This window comes from Notamacropus eugenii, chromosome 1 (genome assembly GCF_028372415.1).
Source record: "Notamacropus eugenii isolate mMacEug1 chromosome 1, mMacEug1.pri_v2, whole genome shotgun sequence".
Classification (NCBI taxonomy): domain Eukaryota; kingdom Metazoa; phylum Chordata; class Mammalia; order Diprotodontia; family Macropodidae; genus Notamacropus; species Notamacropus eugenii.
In genome coordinates, this window is record NC_092872.1 from 750,689,335 (window position 1) to 750,709,048 (window position 19,714).

General features: G+C 47.5%; 1 protein-coding gene across 1 annotated transcript; it reads left to right on the forward strand.

The window, feature by feature from the left end:
• Positions 1-916: 916 nt before the first annotated feature.
• On the forward strand, positions 917-11,192 carry BOLA3 (bolA family member 3). The gene is made up of 4 exons (XM_072641018.1): positions 917-1,233; positions 6,456-6,579; positions 9,774-9,862; positions 10,669-11,192. The coding sequence occupies exons 1-4, from the start codon at positions 1,192-1,194 to the stop codon at positions 10,732-10,734; spliced, it is 321 nt and encodes a 106-aa protein (XP_072497119.1). The 5' UTR covers positions 917-1,191; the 3' UTR covers positions 10,735-11,192.
• The last annotated feature ends 8,522 nt before the right edge of the window (positions 11,193-19,714 follow it).

Here is a 19,714-nt window from a genome sequence, read left to right on the forward strand (position 1 = left end):
CTGCCATGCCATTTTCCAGTTTTCCCAGGTTTTGTCCAATAGTGAGTTCTTATGTCCGAAGCTGGAGTGTTTGTGTTTATCAGACAGTAGATTGCTCTAGTCGTTGATTACGTCTTGTGTACCTGACCTATTCCACTGATCCATTTCTCTAAAATCCCACCTTCTACAAGAAGCCTTTCCCTTTTCTAGTCCTTTGCTCTCTTAATTATTTCCGATTCATCTATTGCTTGTTTGCAGGTATTTGTTCGATTGTTGTCTCCCTCACTGGACAGAGACTGCCTTTTGCCTTTCTGTCCCCAGCGCTTAGCACAGAGCCTGGCCTGTGGTGCAGTTAATTAGAGTTAATTGACGTTAGCATACTGAGCTCCAGGGCTGAAACTGACTTTGGAATGTTGAAAATCCAGCCGAAGTTGACCAAAGAAAGCAGACGTAGGGGCTGAAACTGACTTTAGAACGTGGAGTATCCGAGTGGAAACTGACCAAAGAACGCACACCTAGGAGCCAAAACTGACTTTAGAACGTGGAGTATCCGAGTGGAAACTGACCAAAGAACGCACACCTAGGAGCCAAAACTGACTTTAGAACGTGGAGTATCCGAGTGGAAACTAATCAAAGAACGCAGATCTAGGGCAGAAACTGACTTTAGAACTTGAATATCCAAGCTGAAACTGACTTTAGAACGTGGAGTATCCGAGTGGAAACTGACCAAAGAACGCACACCTAGGAGCCAAAACTGACTTTAGAACGTGGAGTATCCGAGTGGAAACTAATCAAAGAACGCAGATCTAGGGCAGAAACTGACTTTAGAACTTGAATATCCAAGCTGAAACTGACTTTAGAACGTGGAGTATCCGAGCCGGAAGAGGCAGAGTAGCCCGGGAGAGACCTGGCCTGCAGAAGCTTCCAGACATGCTACGCGAAACGGACTTTGCCCCGCCGCGGGGGGAAGCCCAAACTGGCCCAGAACGCCGCGGGGTGCTCGCCCCTCCTCCCGTCCCGCCCCTCCACCCCTCCGGGCGGGCCGGCCGAGGGGGCGGCCTCCGAGGCGACAGAGGGCGGGCTCGGCCGCCGGCTCTCTCCCCGCCCCCGGCCCCGGCCCGGCCCTCTCGCCTTCCCCAGCGTGGGTGACTTTGAGCCGGCGTGAGTCGCAGGCTCCGCACGGCCTCTCCCCGCCCCGCCCCCGCGCCCGTTATGGCGGCTTCTCATCTTCTCTGCGGGAGGAACCTCGGTGTGGTGAGAGCCGGGGGCCGGAGGGAGAGGGGGAACCCTACGCGGGGAAGGGGCCCTTGGGAGAGGGGGGGCTCAGGTGGCGGAAGGGAGTGATGAGACATGAAGCAGGGAGGAGACGAGAGGGACGGGCGGGCGCCGACCTAAGGCGTAAAGATCCGAGGCTCCGAGGGGGTCACGTTTGGGGGGAGGGGCGGAGCAGGGGCAAGGTGACTCCAGAGACTAGAACTGGAAGACCGAAGTCTCAGAGTGGGGGAGGGGATGTAGCTAAAGCAGACTAATGGGGTGCGGAGGCTGAAGATTGGGGACAGGAGGGTGTCTTTGCTGAGACTTAGAGGAGGGGGGGAGGGGAATGTGTATTGGAGGAAGCCAAACGGATCGTCTCTGACACCAGGGAGAAAGCCCCCCTGAAATTTGGCCGCAGTGACCCCAAGGACTTCCTGGCTTTATAGAGGAGGACACAGGCCCGGAGACAGGAAGGGAGGTTAGCTCCCAGGCAACCCGACATGTACAGACCTCCAGCCTTTGCAAAGCGCTTTACAAATACCTCTTTTTATTCTCAGAACTACCCTGGGAGGTAGGTGCTATTGTCCCCCATTTTATAGATGAGGAAACCGAGCCTAAGAGATCAGTGACTTGCCCAGGCTCACACAGGTAGGACGGGACTGGCCCTGTGACTTCACTGGTCCAGGAAACTCCCAGTGTCAATGCCGGCGAGGTAACACTTCTTCCACCCCCCTGGAGCCCTGAGAAGTTAATGACTTGCCTACAGTCTCACTGTCAGAACTCGAATTCAGGTCTTGGCCCTGCCATGGAAAATGATTATGGGAGGGAAGGCCCTAAAAAAGGTGGTGCTTGAGCTGTGACTTGAAGGGAGGGAGGAAAGGGATTCAGGAGGTTGGGGGGTGGGGAGAAGAGGTGCATTCTACTGTGGGGGACAGCCAGTGCAAAGATGGTGCTGGGAGGGGGATGATACAGAAGAGTAGCCCTCTATCTGTGTGTGGTGACTTCCCCATGGTTCATTTATTGTTAGCACAGTGCCTGGTATGCAGTAGATGTTTAATGCTTGCAGCTTGATTGGTAAGAAAACTGAAGATAGGCAGCGGTAAAGTGTTAGCCCAGAGTTGTTCTCCAGGCACACAAGCACCAGATTCCCACTCTATCCTAGGCTGTGCTGCTACTCCTGTCCTCAGAAATCTGTGACTCCCCATTGTGCCTCCTGAGGAGAGTCCCAACTTAGTACCTTAGCCTTTAGTTCAATTCAGCCATATTTATTGATTGCATAATGCTAGACCCTGAGGATACAGAGACAAAACCCACACAGACCCTGCCTGTGGGAACTGACATTTTGTGGGGGCACTATTGATGGCCTGTGTGGACATGGAAAAAGATGTGGACAAAGGAAGGCCAGCTGGAGCATCAGGGGAGCATCACAGGAAGTGGTGGCAGGACAGTGGGGGACACATGTCATGCCTATGAACTTAGGGAGGCAAGAGATGGCTGATGAGTTCATGAATGATGTACACCTCCCTCCCCCAGTATGGCTGGGCCATGGAGGGCTTGAGGAGAATCCTGTCAGGATAGCAGAGGACCTTAGGTGCCACCCAAGGGATAAGGGAGGGAGGCAACCTAGTATCTTGTTGGTGTAGAGAACTCCCAGGGGAGGAACTTCCCTCTACTAGTACAAGTCAACACCTCCTTTGCAAGGTCAGGGCTTAGGTTATGACACTTGCCCAGGGTCACACAGCCAGTGGGAGCCCAACATGGGAAGCCACAGAAATGCCATGGAATTTGTGGGAAGCCACAGAGATGCCATAGAATTTGCTTTAGTCTAGATCTAGGGAATTCCAGAAAGGTTTTTGATTAGGAGAATTATATGGCCAGATTCCTGTAGCAGCTGGTGGAGAATGGATTTCCATTCATGGGTGCAGTCAGGTTGAAGGTGTGCCCAACTGAGAGGTCTTCTAGGGACCAGAACCCTCCTTTTATGGAGGAGGAAACTGAAACCCAGTGAAGCTCAGTGACTTGTCCAAAGTCTTTTGATGCTAGAGCCAGTGGAGAGGAGGATCATCTTGGGACACCATAGTGCATAGAGCATCAGGACAGGTGTCAGGAAGACCCGAGTTCAAATCCAGCCTCAGACACTTACTGGCTATGTGACTCTGGGCAAGTCATTTCACCCTGTTTGCCTCAGTCTCCTCATCTATAAAATGAGCTGGAGAAGGAAATGGCAAGTCACTCCAGCATCTCTGCCAAGAAGACCCCCCACATGGGGTCACAGAGTCAGACATGACCGAAACAACTGAACACCAACATAAATGGAGAGAAACAAAGAAGTCCCACCTAGGCAAGATATCTTGGAGGTCAAGTCCGGGTGGGCAGTGATTGGATCCGAAGGTAGATGTAACCTGAGCTTCTTGAGGACAGGGTTAGGGTTAGCTTTGTGGTGTTTACTAATACTTGTTGATTAATAATTGATGAAATGGGAGCTAAAAAGATGCCCTCCGGGTTAGGAGCCTCTGAGGTTCCCTTCCACCCACTCCCTATTGGAGCATGTTTGTACTCAGTTATCTATCCCTATTCAAATGGAAATTCATTGAGGGCAGGCTTTTGTTTTGCTTTCTTGGATCCACAGTGCTTGGCACATGGTAAATTCTTCATGAGTGTTTGATTTGGAGAGTAGTCTTGCCGTCCTCAAAAATAAGGATGTTTGCCATTGGAGTGCCAGTGTTGGCAATTGGAGTTGGCAAAGGTTGGAAGAGAGATGATTCATTCTATGCTGAGCACACAGTAGGTGTTTCATTAATGTTTGCGGACTGCCTGTCTGACAGGCTGAGTGGAACATGTGGAACTCGGAGGAGGAGCTGTCCAGCAGCCAGCTAGCTGGTGACGTGGTGCCGGAATGACTGAGAGGAATGAGGGCTGGGTGTGCACACGTTTGAGTCATCAGTGATTTGACAAAAAGGGAGGAGGGCAGAGCTAGAAAAGAGCCAGGACTGGGAGGAGAGAGTTTCCACCTGGATGACTGGCAGGTCAACCACAGGAACAGGGGGAGCAGGAGGTAAGTTTTGCTGGGCATCGCACAGGGTAAATACCAACGGATCAGAAGAGACGTCCAGGCTCACCTAAACCTGATGGAGGATCATCCCTGACAGCTCCCAGGCAGCGGCTGCCCAACTTTGAGCTCCCTATCCTGGCAATAGCTCCCCATGCATGGTGTCTTCCCCTTTAGATGGGAGCTCTTTGGGGGCCTCTGACCACTTCACTGGTTGTATTTGAACAAAGTGCTTGACACATTGTAAGTCCCTAATTAATGCTTTTAGAGCCAGTTTTTTGTCCAACCCCAAAGGACCTTAATTCTAGAGTGGGGCAGCTAGGTGGTATGGTGGAAAGTTGGTCAGTATGCCTTTTAAGCCCTTTCTGTGTGTCAGGGCATTGTGCTCAGTGCTGGGACTACAAAGAAAGGATTCAAGGAGATAGAGTGCTGTACTTGGAGTCAGAAAGGCCAGAGTTCAAATCCTTCCTCACACATGTAGTATTTCTTTGACCAAGGGCAAATCAGTTAACTTCTCTTGGCCTCAATTTCCTCCTCTGTAAAATGGGGATCATAGTACCACTTAGCTCACAGGGTTATTGTAAGGAGCATGTGTTAATATATGGCAGACAATATTTAAGTCTTAAAGAGCAGTGGAAAGAGGTGTCCCTAACACCTAGAGAGAAGAGACTATTTAAGGAGAAGATAGTGCCAATCTGTAGAGGCCAAGAGGGTGAGGATCTTGAGAAAGGTCTTTAGATTTGGCCGTTGTTCAGTTGTGTGTGATTCTCTGTGACCCCATTTAGGGTTTTCTTGGTAAAGGTACTAGAGTGGTTTGCCATTTCCTCCTCCAGCTCATTTTACAGATGAGGAAACTGAGGCAAATGGAGTGAAGTAACTTGCCCAGGGTCACACAGCTATTAAGTGTCTGAGGCTAGATTTGATGAATCCTCCTGGCTCCAGGCCTGGCACGTTATCCCCTGAGCCATGTATCTGGAAGATTATTAAATACCCGTTTGTAATAGGGGTTTGGTTTTGCTTGCTTCCTCAGCTGGTAGGATGGTAATAGAAGAGAAAGAACGATCTGAAAATAAAATTAATTATAAAAAAGATCACTAGTACTTTCTGAGAGAACAGTTTTGATTTACTAATATTATCTCATTTTGTCCTCACAACAAGCCTTCAGGATAGGGGCCGTTATAATCCCATTTTATGTATAAAGAAACTGAGGCAGGAGATGGGTAAGTAACTTGCCCAGGATTCCATAGCTAAGAGGTGAATGAGGCTGAATTCAAAATCAGTTCTTCCTGACTCCAGGCCCAGCACTCTTTGACTGTGTCCCCAGGTGCTTTGTCCAAGTTCCCTCCCCTCTCTGTTCATAGCCTCCTCTAAGAGCCGGACCCAGTGGCTGCTGGGACCCTTTGCACTTCCAGAACCTGTGATGTATATTCAGATCTATGTTATTTGATGGATGGATGGATGTGTGGGTGGGTAGCTACCCATCTGCATGGAACTTTCATTTCCTTCTGGAGTCAGTGAGGTATTTGTGGTACAAACCCCCAGCTCCCCAGAGGACCCCTCTCTTTGTTGAGGTTGTTGGCTTCTGGGATGGTGTCGGTCTAGAAACTCCCTTTCCGGATGCAGCTCAGCCTATTTTTGTGACCTGAGAGCTCCCCGGGGCCCTGAGAGGTTGAGCTGAGTAGCTAGTATGTGTGGGAGGCAGAGTTTGAATCCAGGTCTTCCTGACTCCAAGGGCAGCTCTCATCCTAGTGCAGACCCTGGCATCTGGGACAGGATGTGTTCACACTTGTTTCCAAGTGGCTTGGATTGACTGATGCACCATCACTTGTCCTTGCAAAGAGGAGGAGAAGGGAGTGTGGTACAGTGGAAAGGGCTCTCGATCTTGAGTCAATGGAACTAGATTCAGATTTTGTATTTGATAGTTATCGTCTGACCTTAAGCAAGCTCTTGACCTCTCTCAGACTCAGTCTCCTCTTCTGCAAAATAAGTGGGCAGTGTCTGGTATACACTAAGTACTTAACAAATACTCTAATTGATAAGCTCCCTGCCAGCTCTAAAGCTATTACTCTTTGAGCCCAGGGCAAGGTGGGGTGGGGACTGCTTCACCACACATTGCTGTGGGTGTCACTTCCCATGATCTCTCATCCCCCACACTCTCTCTCTCAATGGACAGGTCCCTCTTCTCCGATGTGCCCAGAGAACATTTGCCTCCCAGACTTTGGGGGAGCTCAAAGTGACTCGTATCCTAAAAGAGAATTTTCCTCGGGCAACAACTATCAAGGTCACAGACATTTCAGGTATCATCTTCTCACGTGACTTCCTCAAGGCCCCTGTGGCCACACCCCAGAAGAGCTCCTTGCCAGGGACAGGGCTACTGCTCTTAGAAGTACTCACTTTTCCTTCCATTGGGCAAGAGGGCACAGCTGCTTCTTGAAGGCAGTAATAATAACGCAAGTCCACATTTCTAGGGCTTCCTTAAGACAGTCCTTGGGTGGAGGGTGCAAAGACTGAGCCCATTTTACAGAGGAATGAGCTACTTAGTCCTCATCAGGGTCTAAATCTCTGATCTTATATTAGAGCTCAAGTGCTCTCAGTGCATGGAGGACTTAGGGTCAACAGAAACCTAGGTTCAAGTCCCTCCTCAGCAGTATACCCATCTTGAAAATGGGTTAATACTTGGAGAGCCCATCCCATCGGGTAGTTGTGGGAAAGGACTTGGAAGAATTCTAGACATCTGAGCTATGATTACAGACTGATTCCTCCTTCAGCTGCCGTCTACTGGAAAGGAATCCTTACTCTAGCCTGCCCTAGAAGTGACCTCTGCTCAAAGACCTCCAGGGAGGAGGGATCCCTGCAGCATCTAACAGGAGTCATGAGACACAATGGTGGACTGGGCCAGGCTCAGAGTCAGGGAGACCAGTGTTCAGTCCCCCTCTGATGCGTGTTGGCTACATGTGTCTGGCAGCAGTGTTGTTTTTGTTCAGTCGTTATTTGGTGGCATCTGACTCTGTGATGCCATTTGGGTTTTCTTGGCAAAGATGCTGTAATGGTTTGATGTTTTCTTCTCCAGCTCATTTTATAGCAAACAAGGTGAAGTGACTTGCCCAGGGTCACACAGCCAGTAAGTGTCTGAGGATGGATTTGAACTCAGGTCTTCCTGACTCCTGGTCAAGTGCTCTGTTTACTGCATTACCAGCTGCCCTCTACCCTAGGCAATGGTTAGACCCTAAGTTGCCAAGTTGATGACATTCTTGAGTTGGGAGAGGGAGTCTCCTCACAGGAAGGTCTTTCCACCAATGAAATCACACATCTTATTCCTGCACCCCCTCACCTGAAAAAACCATAATACCTTTTATACGAGGCTGGTTGGAAGAGCAGAGTTGTGGCCCAGAACCAGCCTGCCAGGGCCACACAGGAAGTCTGGGGCAGACCCAGGAGGGAGGCGGTGGGTTGCCAAGATAAGAACTGGCTTGGACTCCCTCCTCATGGGCAGCCTTGAGCAGGATGCATCCTCTCTCTTGGCCTTAGCTTCCTTTTCTGTAAAATGAGAGGTTTGGGCCAGAGACCTCCAAAGTCCCCTCCAGCTCTAAGCCTGGGATTTCTGCTCTGTGGCAAAAACTCAGAAAATATACAGAGCTCAGACCTTTCCCTTGGGGACCTTACATTCTACTGGAAGAAAGACACGTCCCCAAAAAATGATTCTGCAGGGTTGGGGGGTGAGGGGTGCAGAGCCCCAGTGACTTGGGAATCCCTCACTAAGCACTCTTTTCCATGATGCTGCCTTGGGGAGCTCATTCTTGGTTCCCCCAAATGGCATGTTTGAATTTGTATCTTGTATCTTGGAAAACTTTCAGAGTTCACACTTGAGAATGCAGCCTGCAAGCTGTGTCAGTGTGTGCTTCGTGGGCTCTGTGGGGAGCACACATGGGAGCTATCAGCTGTATCCAGAACCCGAGCCCAGACATGGTGACTGTCAGATAGATGTCTGGGCCTCCTCTTTACACACACCCACAAGTCTCTCTGGTCTGCTCCACCCTCCAGGTTACTGCCAACAGCAGTTGCAAAGATAGAAAGAAAGGCTTGCAAGATTGGGAAGAGTGAGAAAATTTAAAGTGGATTAAAAAAATGAGAGACACTGTTAATGGATAGATAATTCTGGACTTGGGACCAGAAAGACCTGTGTGCAAATCCTGCCTCTTACTAATGAGGTAAACATGGATGATTTATAGCAACAAATTGACTTTAGGGGTCATCAAGTCCACCCCCCTCATTTTACAGATGAGGAAACTGAGGCAGGGAGAGATGTCAAGTGACTTGCCCCATGTCACACAGATAAGGCAGTAGAGAGGGAAGATTCCATCCAAGGCTTTCAGGCAAATCTGTGCCACATTGCCCCTGTGAACTGCAGCCCAGAGAGGACCTTGGACCTCCCTCTTCCTTCTGCCTTGCCTGTTTTTTCTTTCTGCATTAATAGCTGTTCTCTGCAGTATCTGACTTGAGTGGATATATCTTTTAAGTATGTAATCTCACTTCAGACACTTACTAGCTGTGTGATCTGGGACAACCTGGCCTCAGTTTTCTTATCTGTAGAACAACGAGGTTAGACTCAATGATCCCTGTAGCCCTAGTGTCTGTGTCACACGGCCTGGCTCATATTTGGCCCTGTCTAGACACTTGTTGGTGCTCTCATGGACTGAAGCAGCTTTCTCTCTCACCCTTCCTTTTTAGTTTGAAGCCCTTTTGATCAGGTGCATAAACCTCTAGGTAAATACCTTTTTGCTAGCTCCTAATAGGTACTCTCCATCCCTAGCCAGGAGCCTGTCATTCCTGAATTTTAAGCTGTGTTCCAGAAATCTAAAATCATCATTTTTAAAAATTTTCATAATTTATCATGTAATTGGATGATTGGAATGAAAATCTGGTTCTGTTAGGTGTACACAAAACTTACAGTCTGTCCTTCCTAACCCCATCTCCCCTTGTCCTTGGCCAGAGAAGCTTCCAGTACTTACTCTCTTATCTGTCCCGACCACAGATGATGTCGCTTCATCCCGAGTGGGTTCAAAAGCCATCCCCTGGCCATTGAAAGGAAACCTTTAATACTGTCTGGGGCTCATGAGCTGTGATGGCAGGTGGTGGCTAAGGAATCCCAGGTTTTCCAACCTGAAACTCTTCTAAGATACATTTTATTGATACCTTTGGTCTTTAGATTCCAGATGTGCCTGGGGTAAGGGAAGAGCCCTCTTCCATCTCTTAGATTGAAACTTTCCTTATGAAAAAGAAAAACATGCAAAAATGTCTGATAACTGACCAGATTAGACAGGGTATATAGTGTTCTGGCCCAGCAGCCTCCCACCTCTTCACAGTAGGGAAGGCAGCAGTAGCAATTTTCTTTACCTGTTTTCCAGGACCATCACTGGTTTTTTTCAGTTACTCAAAGTTCATCTCCCTTTGTGTATCTTTTCATTTATACTGTCAAATGTTTTGTTTTCAGGTGGTTGTGGGGCCATGTATGAAATCCATATAGAATCAGAAGAATTTAAAGACAAGCGAACTTTACATCAGCACCAGATGGTTAACAAGGTTAGTAGAAGTAACAACCATGTCACATTTCTGCCTCATTGACAGTTCCCAAAGCTTGCTCCTCACAACCAATCTGAGAGGTCAGTGTTCAAGGACTGTTGTCCCTATTTTACATATGAGTAAACTGAGTCCCAAGAGGTTAAGTGCTTTCTCCTCGTATCACTAAGCTGAGGCACTGGTAACACTTGACAGCATTGTGACCCATCCTTCTTACCACCACATCCCCCAAGCCTTCTTCATTTCCTCCAACCAGTCAGCTGTCCTGTGGCATAGACTCAAGGCCTTCCCTGTTATCCTGGCCCTTTGTAAAGAGGGGTCCCCAGAACTGAACACAGTGGCCCACATGAGGTCTGACCAGGCTTTGTGGAGGAGACAGAGGGGAGAGTTTAGCCTGTTACTCTGCCATCTTCTCATGATCACTCTCCAGTGTCTCCTACCACACACCCTCAGGGGAGCTCCTCTCTCTCCCACTCTGGTGTTACCTACCTCCTGGGGGACTCTTTCAGGTATGGGTCAGACTAGCGGACCCATCCAGCTCTGACAATCGGTTCTGACAGGTCCTGGTCTGGGCCTTGGCCCTGTCCTGCACCATGCCTGGAAATGACTCTTTTGCTGGCCTCAGGCCCTCATTCCTAGCTTACAAAATAATCAAGAGGTGCCAACCCATTTCCCAGGGTTGGTGCACAGTGAATGTCAGCCTTCCTCCCTTGTGGATGGATTGTTTCTCAGAAAATCCAGTCCTGTCTTCGAGGCTCCTTTTATTAAATGTTATTACCAAAAAAATGAGATGACTCTTGTTTGTTTAGGCACTAAAAGAAGAAATTAAAGCCATGCACGGGCTGAGAATAGTCACTTCGGTCCCAAAGCACTGAAGCCTTTCTTGGGGCCTGGGCCTGCTGCTGATATCACTCCTGGGACGGCATCCTGGAAGGGGGTGGATGCCATGCTCCCCAGAGCATTTGCCCTCAAAGGTCTCCCGTTGTTTCCAGCCATCTTCCTGTGCTCCCATGATCAAGGAGTATTTGGGCTGTTTAGACATTCATTAAAGGCACAAGACTTCCATGATTTTGGAAACCTCCTTTTTCTGACCAACATCATTGGCTTTCTCTGCTGACTGTCGTCTGGGAGTTTTCCATCCCTGGCACCGTCCAGGACCGCACTCTGGTCCCGCAGATAAGAATTGATGCCATCCCCTTTGGACTCATAGGATGGTGATATCCTTTCTGGAAGGCCATACCCTAGCTGCTTTTAGGTTCCTACCTGTTGCTTATGGGGGGAGCCCACACTGATTTAAAGTCATTCAATAAAACTTGGAGATTCAGTCACCCAATGTTTGCCCTCGGGCATCTTGTTCATTTGATTCTGACCAACAGTCCTATGAGGGAGGTGGTGGGAGTAATATGGGATAGCCCTGCACTTGGAGTTGAGAAGAGACCTGGGTTTGAATTCTGCCTGTGCCACTTAGCCATGGGATTGAGGCCTGTTTTCATCTGTAAAATGGGAATAACCTCATAGGGTGACTGTGATCATTACCTCTGGGACCCTCTAGGACCCAATTAAAATGCCTGTGTTTGTCATTTAACGTCCTTCAAAAGCTGACCCCATCCTGCCTTTCTTGCATGTTTATTACCTTCATACATACTCCAGTACTGCCAAATTAGCTTCTTCATGCATAGCATTCCATCTCCCACCAATGTGCCTTTGTTCTGACTCTTCCTCATGCCAGGCATGCCTTCTTCCCTTTCTTCTGCCTCTTGGAATCTTTGGTTTCCATCAGTGCTCAGCTCAAGTGCCACCTTCTCCCTAAAACCCTTCCTATTGCCTCCCACCTCCCTTTACCTTCTCTTTTTTGTTTATCCTTATATGTGTACACACTGTCTTCCCCAGCGGGAGTGTAAGCTTCTCGAGTGTGAGGATGATTTCCTTTTTATCTTTGTATTTTCCATGACTGCATACAGTAGGTGCTTAATAAATACTTGTTGATGATTATCAAATGAGAAAATATGTATAAAGCACTTTGAAACTTTAAAAATGCTGTAGAAGTATCAGCTCTTACGGGCATCCTTGTCTTGTGACACGTATCTTCTACTGAACCCAGCCATGTGCTCAGCACATAGTAGGTGTTGGGCTGATAAAGGAACTTCCACTTCCATTTAACAGATGTGCAAACTGAGGCTTAGAAAAGGGGAAGAATTTGCAGGTCACAAGGTCAGGAAGCACTGGCGATGGGGCAAGTGAGGTGAATGCAAACACAGACACCACGGCCTAGGGGATGTCGGAGGCCTAGGACCTGGGTTCAGATCCCCACAACTGTCACTGATGACGGATCTGACAGTGGATAGGTGGCCCTCACATCTTTGGTTTTCTTATATACAATGAGGTGAGGAGGGGGACTAGATTTCTGAGGTGCCTTCCAAAGAGCTGCATCTGTAATCACCTTAGGAATTTATTACATGCCTTTTATGTGCAAGTACAAGGAACTGGGGACCCCTAGGAAAAGATGAAAACATCTCCAAGAACTTAGATTCTCCTGTGATCTACAGCCCATGGAGAAATAAGGGAAAGGGAGGTTAAGAGGAGGCAGGGATCACTGGTCATCACAGAGATGAGAAAGAACGATTGTAGGAGGCGACCGTGGAGGGACACTGTGTAGAAAGAAAGATTTTAGAGGCTGAGGGTAGCAGAGAAGAGTATTCCAGGCATGGGGGGACAGTCAGTGCAGACATGTTAGAAGCTGATGTAGGTGAGGTGATGGAGGTTACAAGGAAATGTTAAGATCCACTATGCTACTGTGACAACACATGGGCTCAGTCAACAAGATGCTCACATCTATTCAAGCCTGGGAGCTGAAGGGATGATGGAATACCCCTGGGCTTGGAGTCAGAAATCCAACTCAAAACCCAGATCTACCTCTCTGGCCCCTTCCATCTCAAAGGATCATGTGACCTCGGTCTCATTAACCAGCCTTCCATATCCTCAATGAGTCAGCCATAGGTTCTGATAACACTGTCTCTTTGATGGGGAAAATGAGTCAACCCAACCACCTACATTCATGGAGTGCTAGGGTTGGAAGCTCAATTCCAGGTGGACGGTCTCGGGCGGGTAAAGGTGGGAACTTCTAAATCTTAGAGTTCTCACGAGGCCCCCCCAGGAAACGACTGGGAATCGAGGTGAACCGAGCTATCCCGTGTATTTCCGCCTCTTCCCGTGAGAAACGTGATGGGAGAGAGCTCTCCCCGCCCTCGAGATTGTCCCGGATCTGGGCACACTATTGTTATCTAACAGCACGGTATTCAGATGCAAACTATGCTGCTGGAGAGCTTAAGTAGGGTCAGGAAAGCCTGAAAGCTCGCTTGGGCGGAGGGGCGCGGAGCTGACAGGACAGAAGGCTCCGCTTTTCCTCTCTCTTCTCTCCCCTCCCCCTGTCTCCCCACTTACACTTCTACTTCCAATCTCTTATTGTAAGATCTTTGCCTCCTTGGGAGATTCCTCGCTCCCTCCTAAGGAAGAATTCCCCTGCACTTGTAACCAGAACCCTGAATAAAGCTCAACCCTTGTTCGACTCTGGAACGTCCTTTCTGTCATACGAGCATCCGGCGTGGCCAGCCGAAGACCTGCGATAGAGGTAAGAAGACTCGGGTAGCCCGCAGGCCTCTAGGCCTGGCACTGGAGCACCTACTGTGTGTCCCCTCTGAGATAACTTTCCTCTCTCTTTTTATTTCTTCTTTGTACCTAATTATTTATACATTGTCATTCCCATTAGACTGTGGACTCTTTGAGGGTAGGGACTGGCTGGCTTTTGCCTCTCTTTGTATCTCCAGGGCTTAGCACGATGCCTGGCACTGAGTAGGACTTAAATAAATGCTGCTTTCCTAGTATTACAAGCATTGTACTAGGAGCTTGGAGAATACCATACAATAGTAAGAATCCCTGTCCTCAAAGAGCTTCGGTTTGACTGGTAGAATACAATGTGTATGTACATAGATAAATAAGCGTATGAATTGCATTCATGTATATATGTGTGCTGTGTACGTATACACACCTATCTACATAAATGCTATATAATGCATGTGCCTACATGCACACACACAAATAGAGGGTAATAGGGGAGAGGCACTGACAACCCAGAGGAATGAGAAAAGGCCTGGAAACTTGTGGTTTCTAATGGCACCCTTGTCTTGCCTCAAGCATACTAGTTATTGGATGAAGATGATCTCTTGCTAATAAGGACACAATTCCTTTTGCAAAACCCTTCTTGTTGAAGGTTTTATTGGTGTTATTTCTTTTTGCACCAGTGTACTCCCTCATACTGCTCCCTCCCATAAAATCTTCCCATGTGACAAAATCCTTTTAGCCCAGTGGACAGCCATGTGTCTGAAAAATGGATGCCATATTTGAACCCTAAGGCCCACCCCTTGTTTACCAGCTGGAGGAAGATACATCTCATCAAGTTTTCTAGTAAAAAGACTGGTGCCTTTAATATTGACTCTGAGGTCTTTTAGTAGTATTTTCATTTACATTACATGGGAATTCTTGTATAAACTGAGATAAAAGGTGAAAAGAACCAGAGGGGTGATATACACAATGACAACAAGGACGTTAATTAAAAGAACACCAAAAGGAAAACAAACTGAGTTAATTGTAGCGAACAATCTTAGGGCGGCTAGGTGGTGCTGCAGTGGATAGAGTGCCAGGCCCAGGCCAGGAAGACTTACTTACCTTCCTGGGCTCAAATCTGGCCTCAGACACTTACTAGCTGTGTGACCCTACTCAAGTCACCCTGCCTCAGTTTCCTCATCTGTAAAATGAGCTGGAGAAAGAAATGGCAAACCCTTCCAGTGCCCAAATGGGGTCATGAAGGGTCAGATATTACTCAAACGACTGAACAAAACTGTGCTGAGCAGTTAATGACTTTTGATGTCCTATATTTCTTTCTTAGGATTTCTAACATGTCCTACATTGATTAAAAATTCTGGGTACTTTACCAAAATGCTTTTTTTTTTTTAATGTTTAATGCACTGGAGAAGGAAATGGCAGAACCGCTCCAGGATCTTTGTTAAGAGAGCCCCAAATGGGGTCACGAGGAGTTATACATGACTGAAAGAACTCAAGAAATCATAGTCTATGTTCTTCTGGTTCTGCTCTTTGCTCTGCATCGGTCCTTAAAAGGAAGAGGGAGAGAATAAGCACTTATTAAGCACCTACTGCATGCTAGGCACGGTGCTAACAAATATCTCATTTGATTCTCACAACAATTCTTCAGAGTAGCTGCTATTTTAATCCCCATTTTTCAATTGAGGAAACTGAGGCAAAGAGGTGAAATGACTTGCCCAGAATCACACTTTTAGTGAGTGAGGCCAAATTTAAACTCAAGTTTTCCTGACTCCAGAACTGATGCTTTACTTAACTGCCCTAATCTATCAACTTGGCAAAGAGGACAGAACACAAAAATGGAAATTGATGGAGGCTCTGAAGAGACAGGCACACTCATGTTCTGTTGTGAAGTTCTGAATGTTTCAGCTGCTCTGGAAAACAGTTTGGAGCTATGCAACATAAACCACAAAACCAAACTTAGTCTTTGACCTAGCAACAGCAGTACAAGGCTTATATTCCATAAGGATCAAAGCATGAAACTTAGGTCCATTACATACCCAACTAGGGCGAATTGGGTGTCCATCAGTAAGCATTCAGTATGTGCCAGGTCCTGGGGACACAATTACAAAGGAGGAAGTAATCCCTAAATACAAGAGTTTATATTCTGAAGGGGGAGAGGGACAAAAGGGGAACACAAGTAATACACAAAATGTAAAGGACAAATACAAAGTGGTAAAATACAAGGTAGTCTGGGCATGGGCATGCACAAAGATCTCATCAATTGGAAACTAAACTGTTAGAGGAATGTGATGGAATATTGCAACATGAGAAATTACAAATACAACTGCTTGTATGACCTGATGGAGAGTTGGATGTCATCCTTCCTGGTCAAAGAGGACCTGAGACATTGCTATGTCAAGGTCAAGGTCCAGTGTGTCTGACTGTGGCTGATCAGACCAATATGAGCTCGGATCGCTTTACCACAGAACCAGGAGAATAATTTACACAGGGGTCACAGTCAGCCCCTAACCTCTAATTTCAGTCTAATTTTCCCTCATTGACTCATTCCCTTGCTCTTCCCAAACTAAAGGGCAGCATCGCTACCTGGAGGCTGCTGGACAGCTCCAGTTCAACACGTCAAGGGTAGAACTCACCATCCCCCCAAACTCTTCCCTCTTTCTATTTTCTTTCCCGATCTGATTGCACTTTCTTTCAAGATTTATTGTATGTTCTTCCCCTTCACACCCCAACCTGTAATCACATTCTTTCTCCTCACTGTGACCCTCTGGGGTCTGGCCATCACCTTCAATGACTACAATCTTCCTTCCCCATTTTAACCTCTTGGTGAACCACTTCACTTCTATCCTCTTTATCAGCCAAGAAGCATTTATTAAGTGCTTACTATATACGAAGCAGGCTAAACAATTAGGGCAAAAATACGGTCTACGACTCTAGAAGCTTCTATCCTAATGGGTGAGACAAAATGGAAATTAGTGTGGACCCAACCTGTGACTGTATTCTACTTAGGGTCATTGGAACATAGATTTTAAAGAAAGAAGGCTTGGCCATAACCCTCATTTTACAGACAAACAGAGGTGAAGTGACTTGCCCAGGGTTACCCAGCTAGTAAATATCTGAAGTGGAATAGGAACCCAGGTCCTCCAGACTTCAAAGTCAATGTCCTATTCACCACTCACTACGGCATAGTGCCTCATCGGAGAACTCTCAGAGGCCAATGAATGAGACCTACTCCTAATACAAGAAGCGGTCACCTAGACATTACATGATGGATCCCAGTCCCAGGGAGCGCGCAGTATCCTAAGGCAGCCGACTTCTGTGTTCTGAAAGCTCTTTTAATTGTCGGGAAGCCCTACAATGAGCTGACGATTGCCTGCCTCCCTGCCGCTTCCACCCATCTACCTTGTTTTGGTCCTTTGAGAATGGAGAAGGAAAATGCATCTCCTTATCTCACATGACCACCCTTCAGATGCTTGACAACCTTCTGATGTCTCTGAGACTCCTCTCCCCTCCCCCCGTCAATCCCTTCCACTAATCCTATTGAGGCGACGTTTCTAGTCCCCTCACGGTTTCAGCAGCTCTTCAGCTAACTAACGTCTATGCTAAGACAGGATGCTCACACCTGGACATAAGCCAACCTCCTTCATAACGTTTTAAAGCACTCTCCCAGCATGAGATGGCATTTTCCTCCCTTGTATTATTACATCAATTAGTCCCTGGCAATCAAATTTCTTCGTGATCTAGCCCCGGACCTGTTAGCGGACCGATTTTCCGTCACTCCCGCTCGCACATTCTGCGTTCTGACCACACTGGCCGATGTGGTGTTCTCCTACACATATTCCATCTTCCCCCTCCTTACTTCAAATGTTCCATCTCTAGGGATCCCCAGATCCATTCCAGTCAGCCTGGATGCTGCTTCCTAGATGGGCCCTTATTGTTACGACTTCTCTCCACCCCTCCCCTTACCTGAAATTGCTTTGAATCTATTTGGTGCTTACTTCTACGACCACAAGGATGTAGGCAGAGCAAGAAGAGAATTTCAGAGGCCATCTCGTCCAAGCCCTTTACAGATGAAGAAACTGAGGCTCAGGAGGACTAAGCGACTTTTCCCAAATCATACTTGTACTAAATGGCAGAAACCTGTGTCCTCTGACTAAATCGTGTCCTCTTCCCACTATATATTACTGCCTCCTAGCAAACTTCGCATGTGTCTCTCGTCTGCCAACCAGTCCTTGAGTGCCAAAGGGAACAGGACAGGCACCATCATGGTTCCGGGGTGTCCCCTCTCCTTAGAAGCTCGAACCTTCTGTTACCCCGACTGACCAGCCTCCGCCTGGGATCCCAGCTGATGCCTTCCTCTCCCTGAAGTGGTCAGAGCCGTCAGTGACCTTGCTCCCAACAGAGACCAGTTAGGTTGTGACGGAAGGAAACCCCAGAAAGGACATCACTGCCCCTGTCCTGATGTGGTCCGTCACGGTAAGAGGAGAAAACTCCACGGGCTGTGTATTTGTGGCTTAGGAGAAACGTGGCCTTACAAGCAGGTCGTTCTCCCTCTAGTCATGGGTCATTAAAATGCATTGTTTGTTCATTTAGATCGCGGTCAACTCATCTACTCCCCCTTTCCATCAGCTGGACAAACGGTTTCACGTGTGAGGGCTCCCTCTCGTGATGTAGAGTGAGAATACAACTTGGTAGGGAGATAATAACGGCAGGGTTGTTGGATGCCTGAATTCCTGGGCCCATGCTGGAAGACAGTCTAGCTTGGAGGTCCAGTCAGATTCTGGGCTCTGTTGACTGGCACAGCTTTTGTGATTCCAGGGCACAAGGCACCAGCCAAAGTGAAACTGAGGTTGTCCTCAGACTGTCAGTCACAGCTTTGAGAATCTACTGTTTTCTAACACAGAAATCGGATCAAGTTGTCATTTTCTTTCCACATGCTTTATTCTAGTGAAAATAAAGTTACAAAAGTCGATACAAAACACTCTTTAAAAAAGTTGAGGAAACTTATTGAGGGAAAAAGTTACTAAAGCTTCTGAAATTGATGTAAAAAACATTATAAAAGTTTTCTGAGTCAGAACCAAGGTTAACGTAGGCAGACTACTTCCAAAGGTAGCAGTCTGTCTATAAGAGTGGTAGAACCGGGGCTGGGAACTAATCAGCCCTGGTGGGAGGGTCGGACCAGCAACTTGGTGCACATTGCACTGGTCTCATCCTCATGTTTGGCTGGCCACAACCAACTTCCATTCACAGAGCACTCTCCAGGAACACAGTTTGTTAACAGAAAAGACCCCAAGTGGGTTTCAGGTGTGCCTTCTAATATATCATTGAGTGAATACAGAATTTTCTGGAAAGGATAAAATCAAAATGAAATTAGGACAGATCTCGCTTCTTCTCTTCTAATCCATACCCTTCTCCCCAGAGGTTGCCCTGATAAAGACACAGGAAGACAGAAAAAAGTGACCCACTTTGCTTTTCGGTCAGGATGCTAAAAGCAAACCCGTTCATTGGATGGGGCACCAGAGAATTTGGAGGGAGTTCACACAGTCACTCTGGCCTGTAAAAAATAAGCACAGTGGACAAGGAGGCCACAGAGCCTCCCAGATGGGAGGACCTCAGGGCCATCTGGTCTAACCCATCCTCAAACAGGAATCTTCTCTACAATAACACCAAACGATGGTTTCCAGGCAGGAATGAGAAATCCACCAAGCCTCTGGAGGAAGGATTGGTCCTTTCCAGTTCTATTAGTGACCTGTATGTGCTCTGTTCCCTTTGTCTTTAGAAATCACATCTGCCTAGTGCCTGGGACAAGTCTGCAACAGGAAGGAAGGAGGAAGGAGGGGAGGAGGAAGGGTGCTGTTTCTGGTTAACCACCAGTATTGTTCCTACCCTATAGACTGGCTTAAACTGTCTTTTAATTCTAGTTAGGTCTAGTCAAAGACTTTCTCCTCAGTCTTCATAAAAGTTAAGATGGGTACCCAAAATCATATTCCAAGAATAAGCAAGGCAAGGTCATCTGGTTTCACCTGTCCTTACAGCCTCTCTACCCAGGGGACCCTGTTTACTCTCTCCATCGATGTTCTATAGCTGGGCTCCTATCAGTCAAGGAAATGTCTGCAATCACTGGTTTTAGTTCAGATCCTGTCACAGGCTTCCACTCACAAAGGACCTGTCACGCATTTTAATAGCATAGTTTCACAAGCCCCCAGTGGCTTTTCAGAGAGGTCCTTCCAATCCACAGAC

What these genes read in the sequence shown, in the direction of transcription:
- BOLA3 (XM_072641018.1), top strand. Translation starts at nt 1,192, where the DNA reads ATGGCGGCTTCTCATCTTCTCTGCGGGAGGAACCTCGGTGTG. An exon ending in GCGGGAGGAACCTCGGTGTG is followed by an intron (nt 1,234 to 6,455) that starts GTGAGAGCCGGG and finishes CTCAATGGACAG; the next exon opens with GTCCCTCTTCTCCGATGTGC. An exon ending in AGCACCAGATGGTTAACAAG is followed by an intron (nt 9,863 to 10,668) that starts GTTAGTAGAAGT and finishes TTGTTTGTTTAG; the next exon opens with GCACTAAAAGAAGAAATTAA.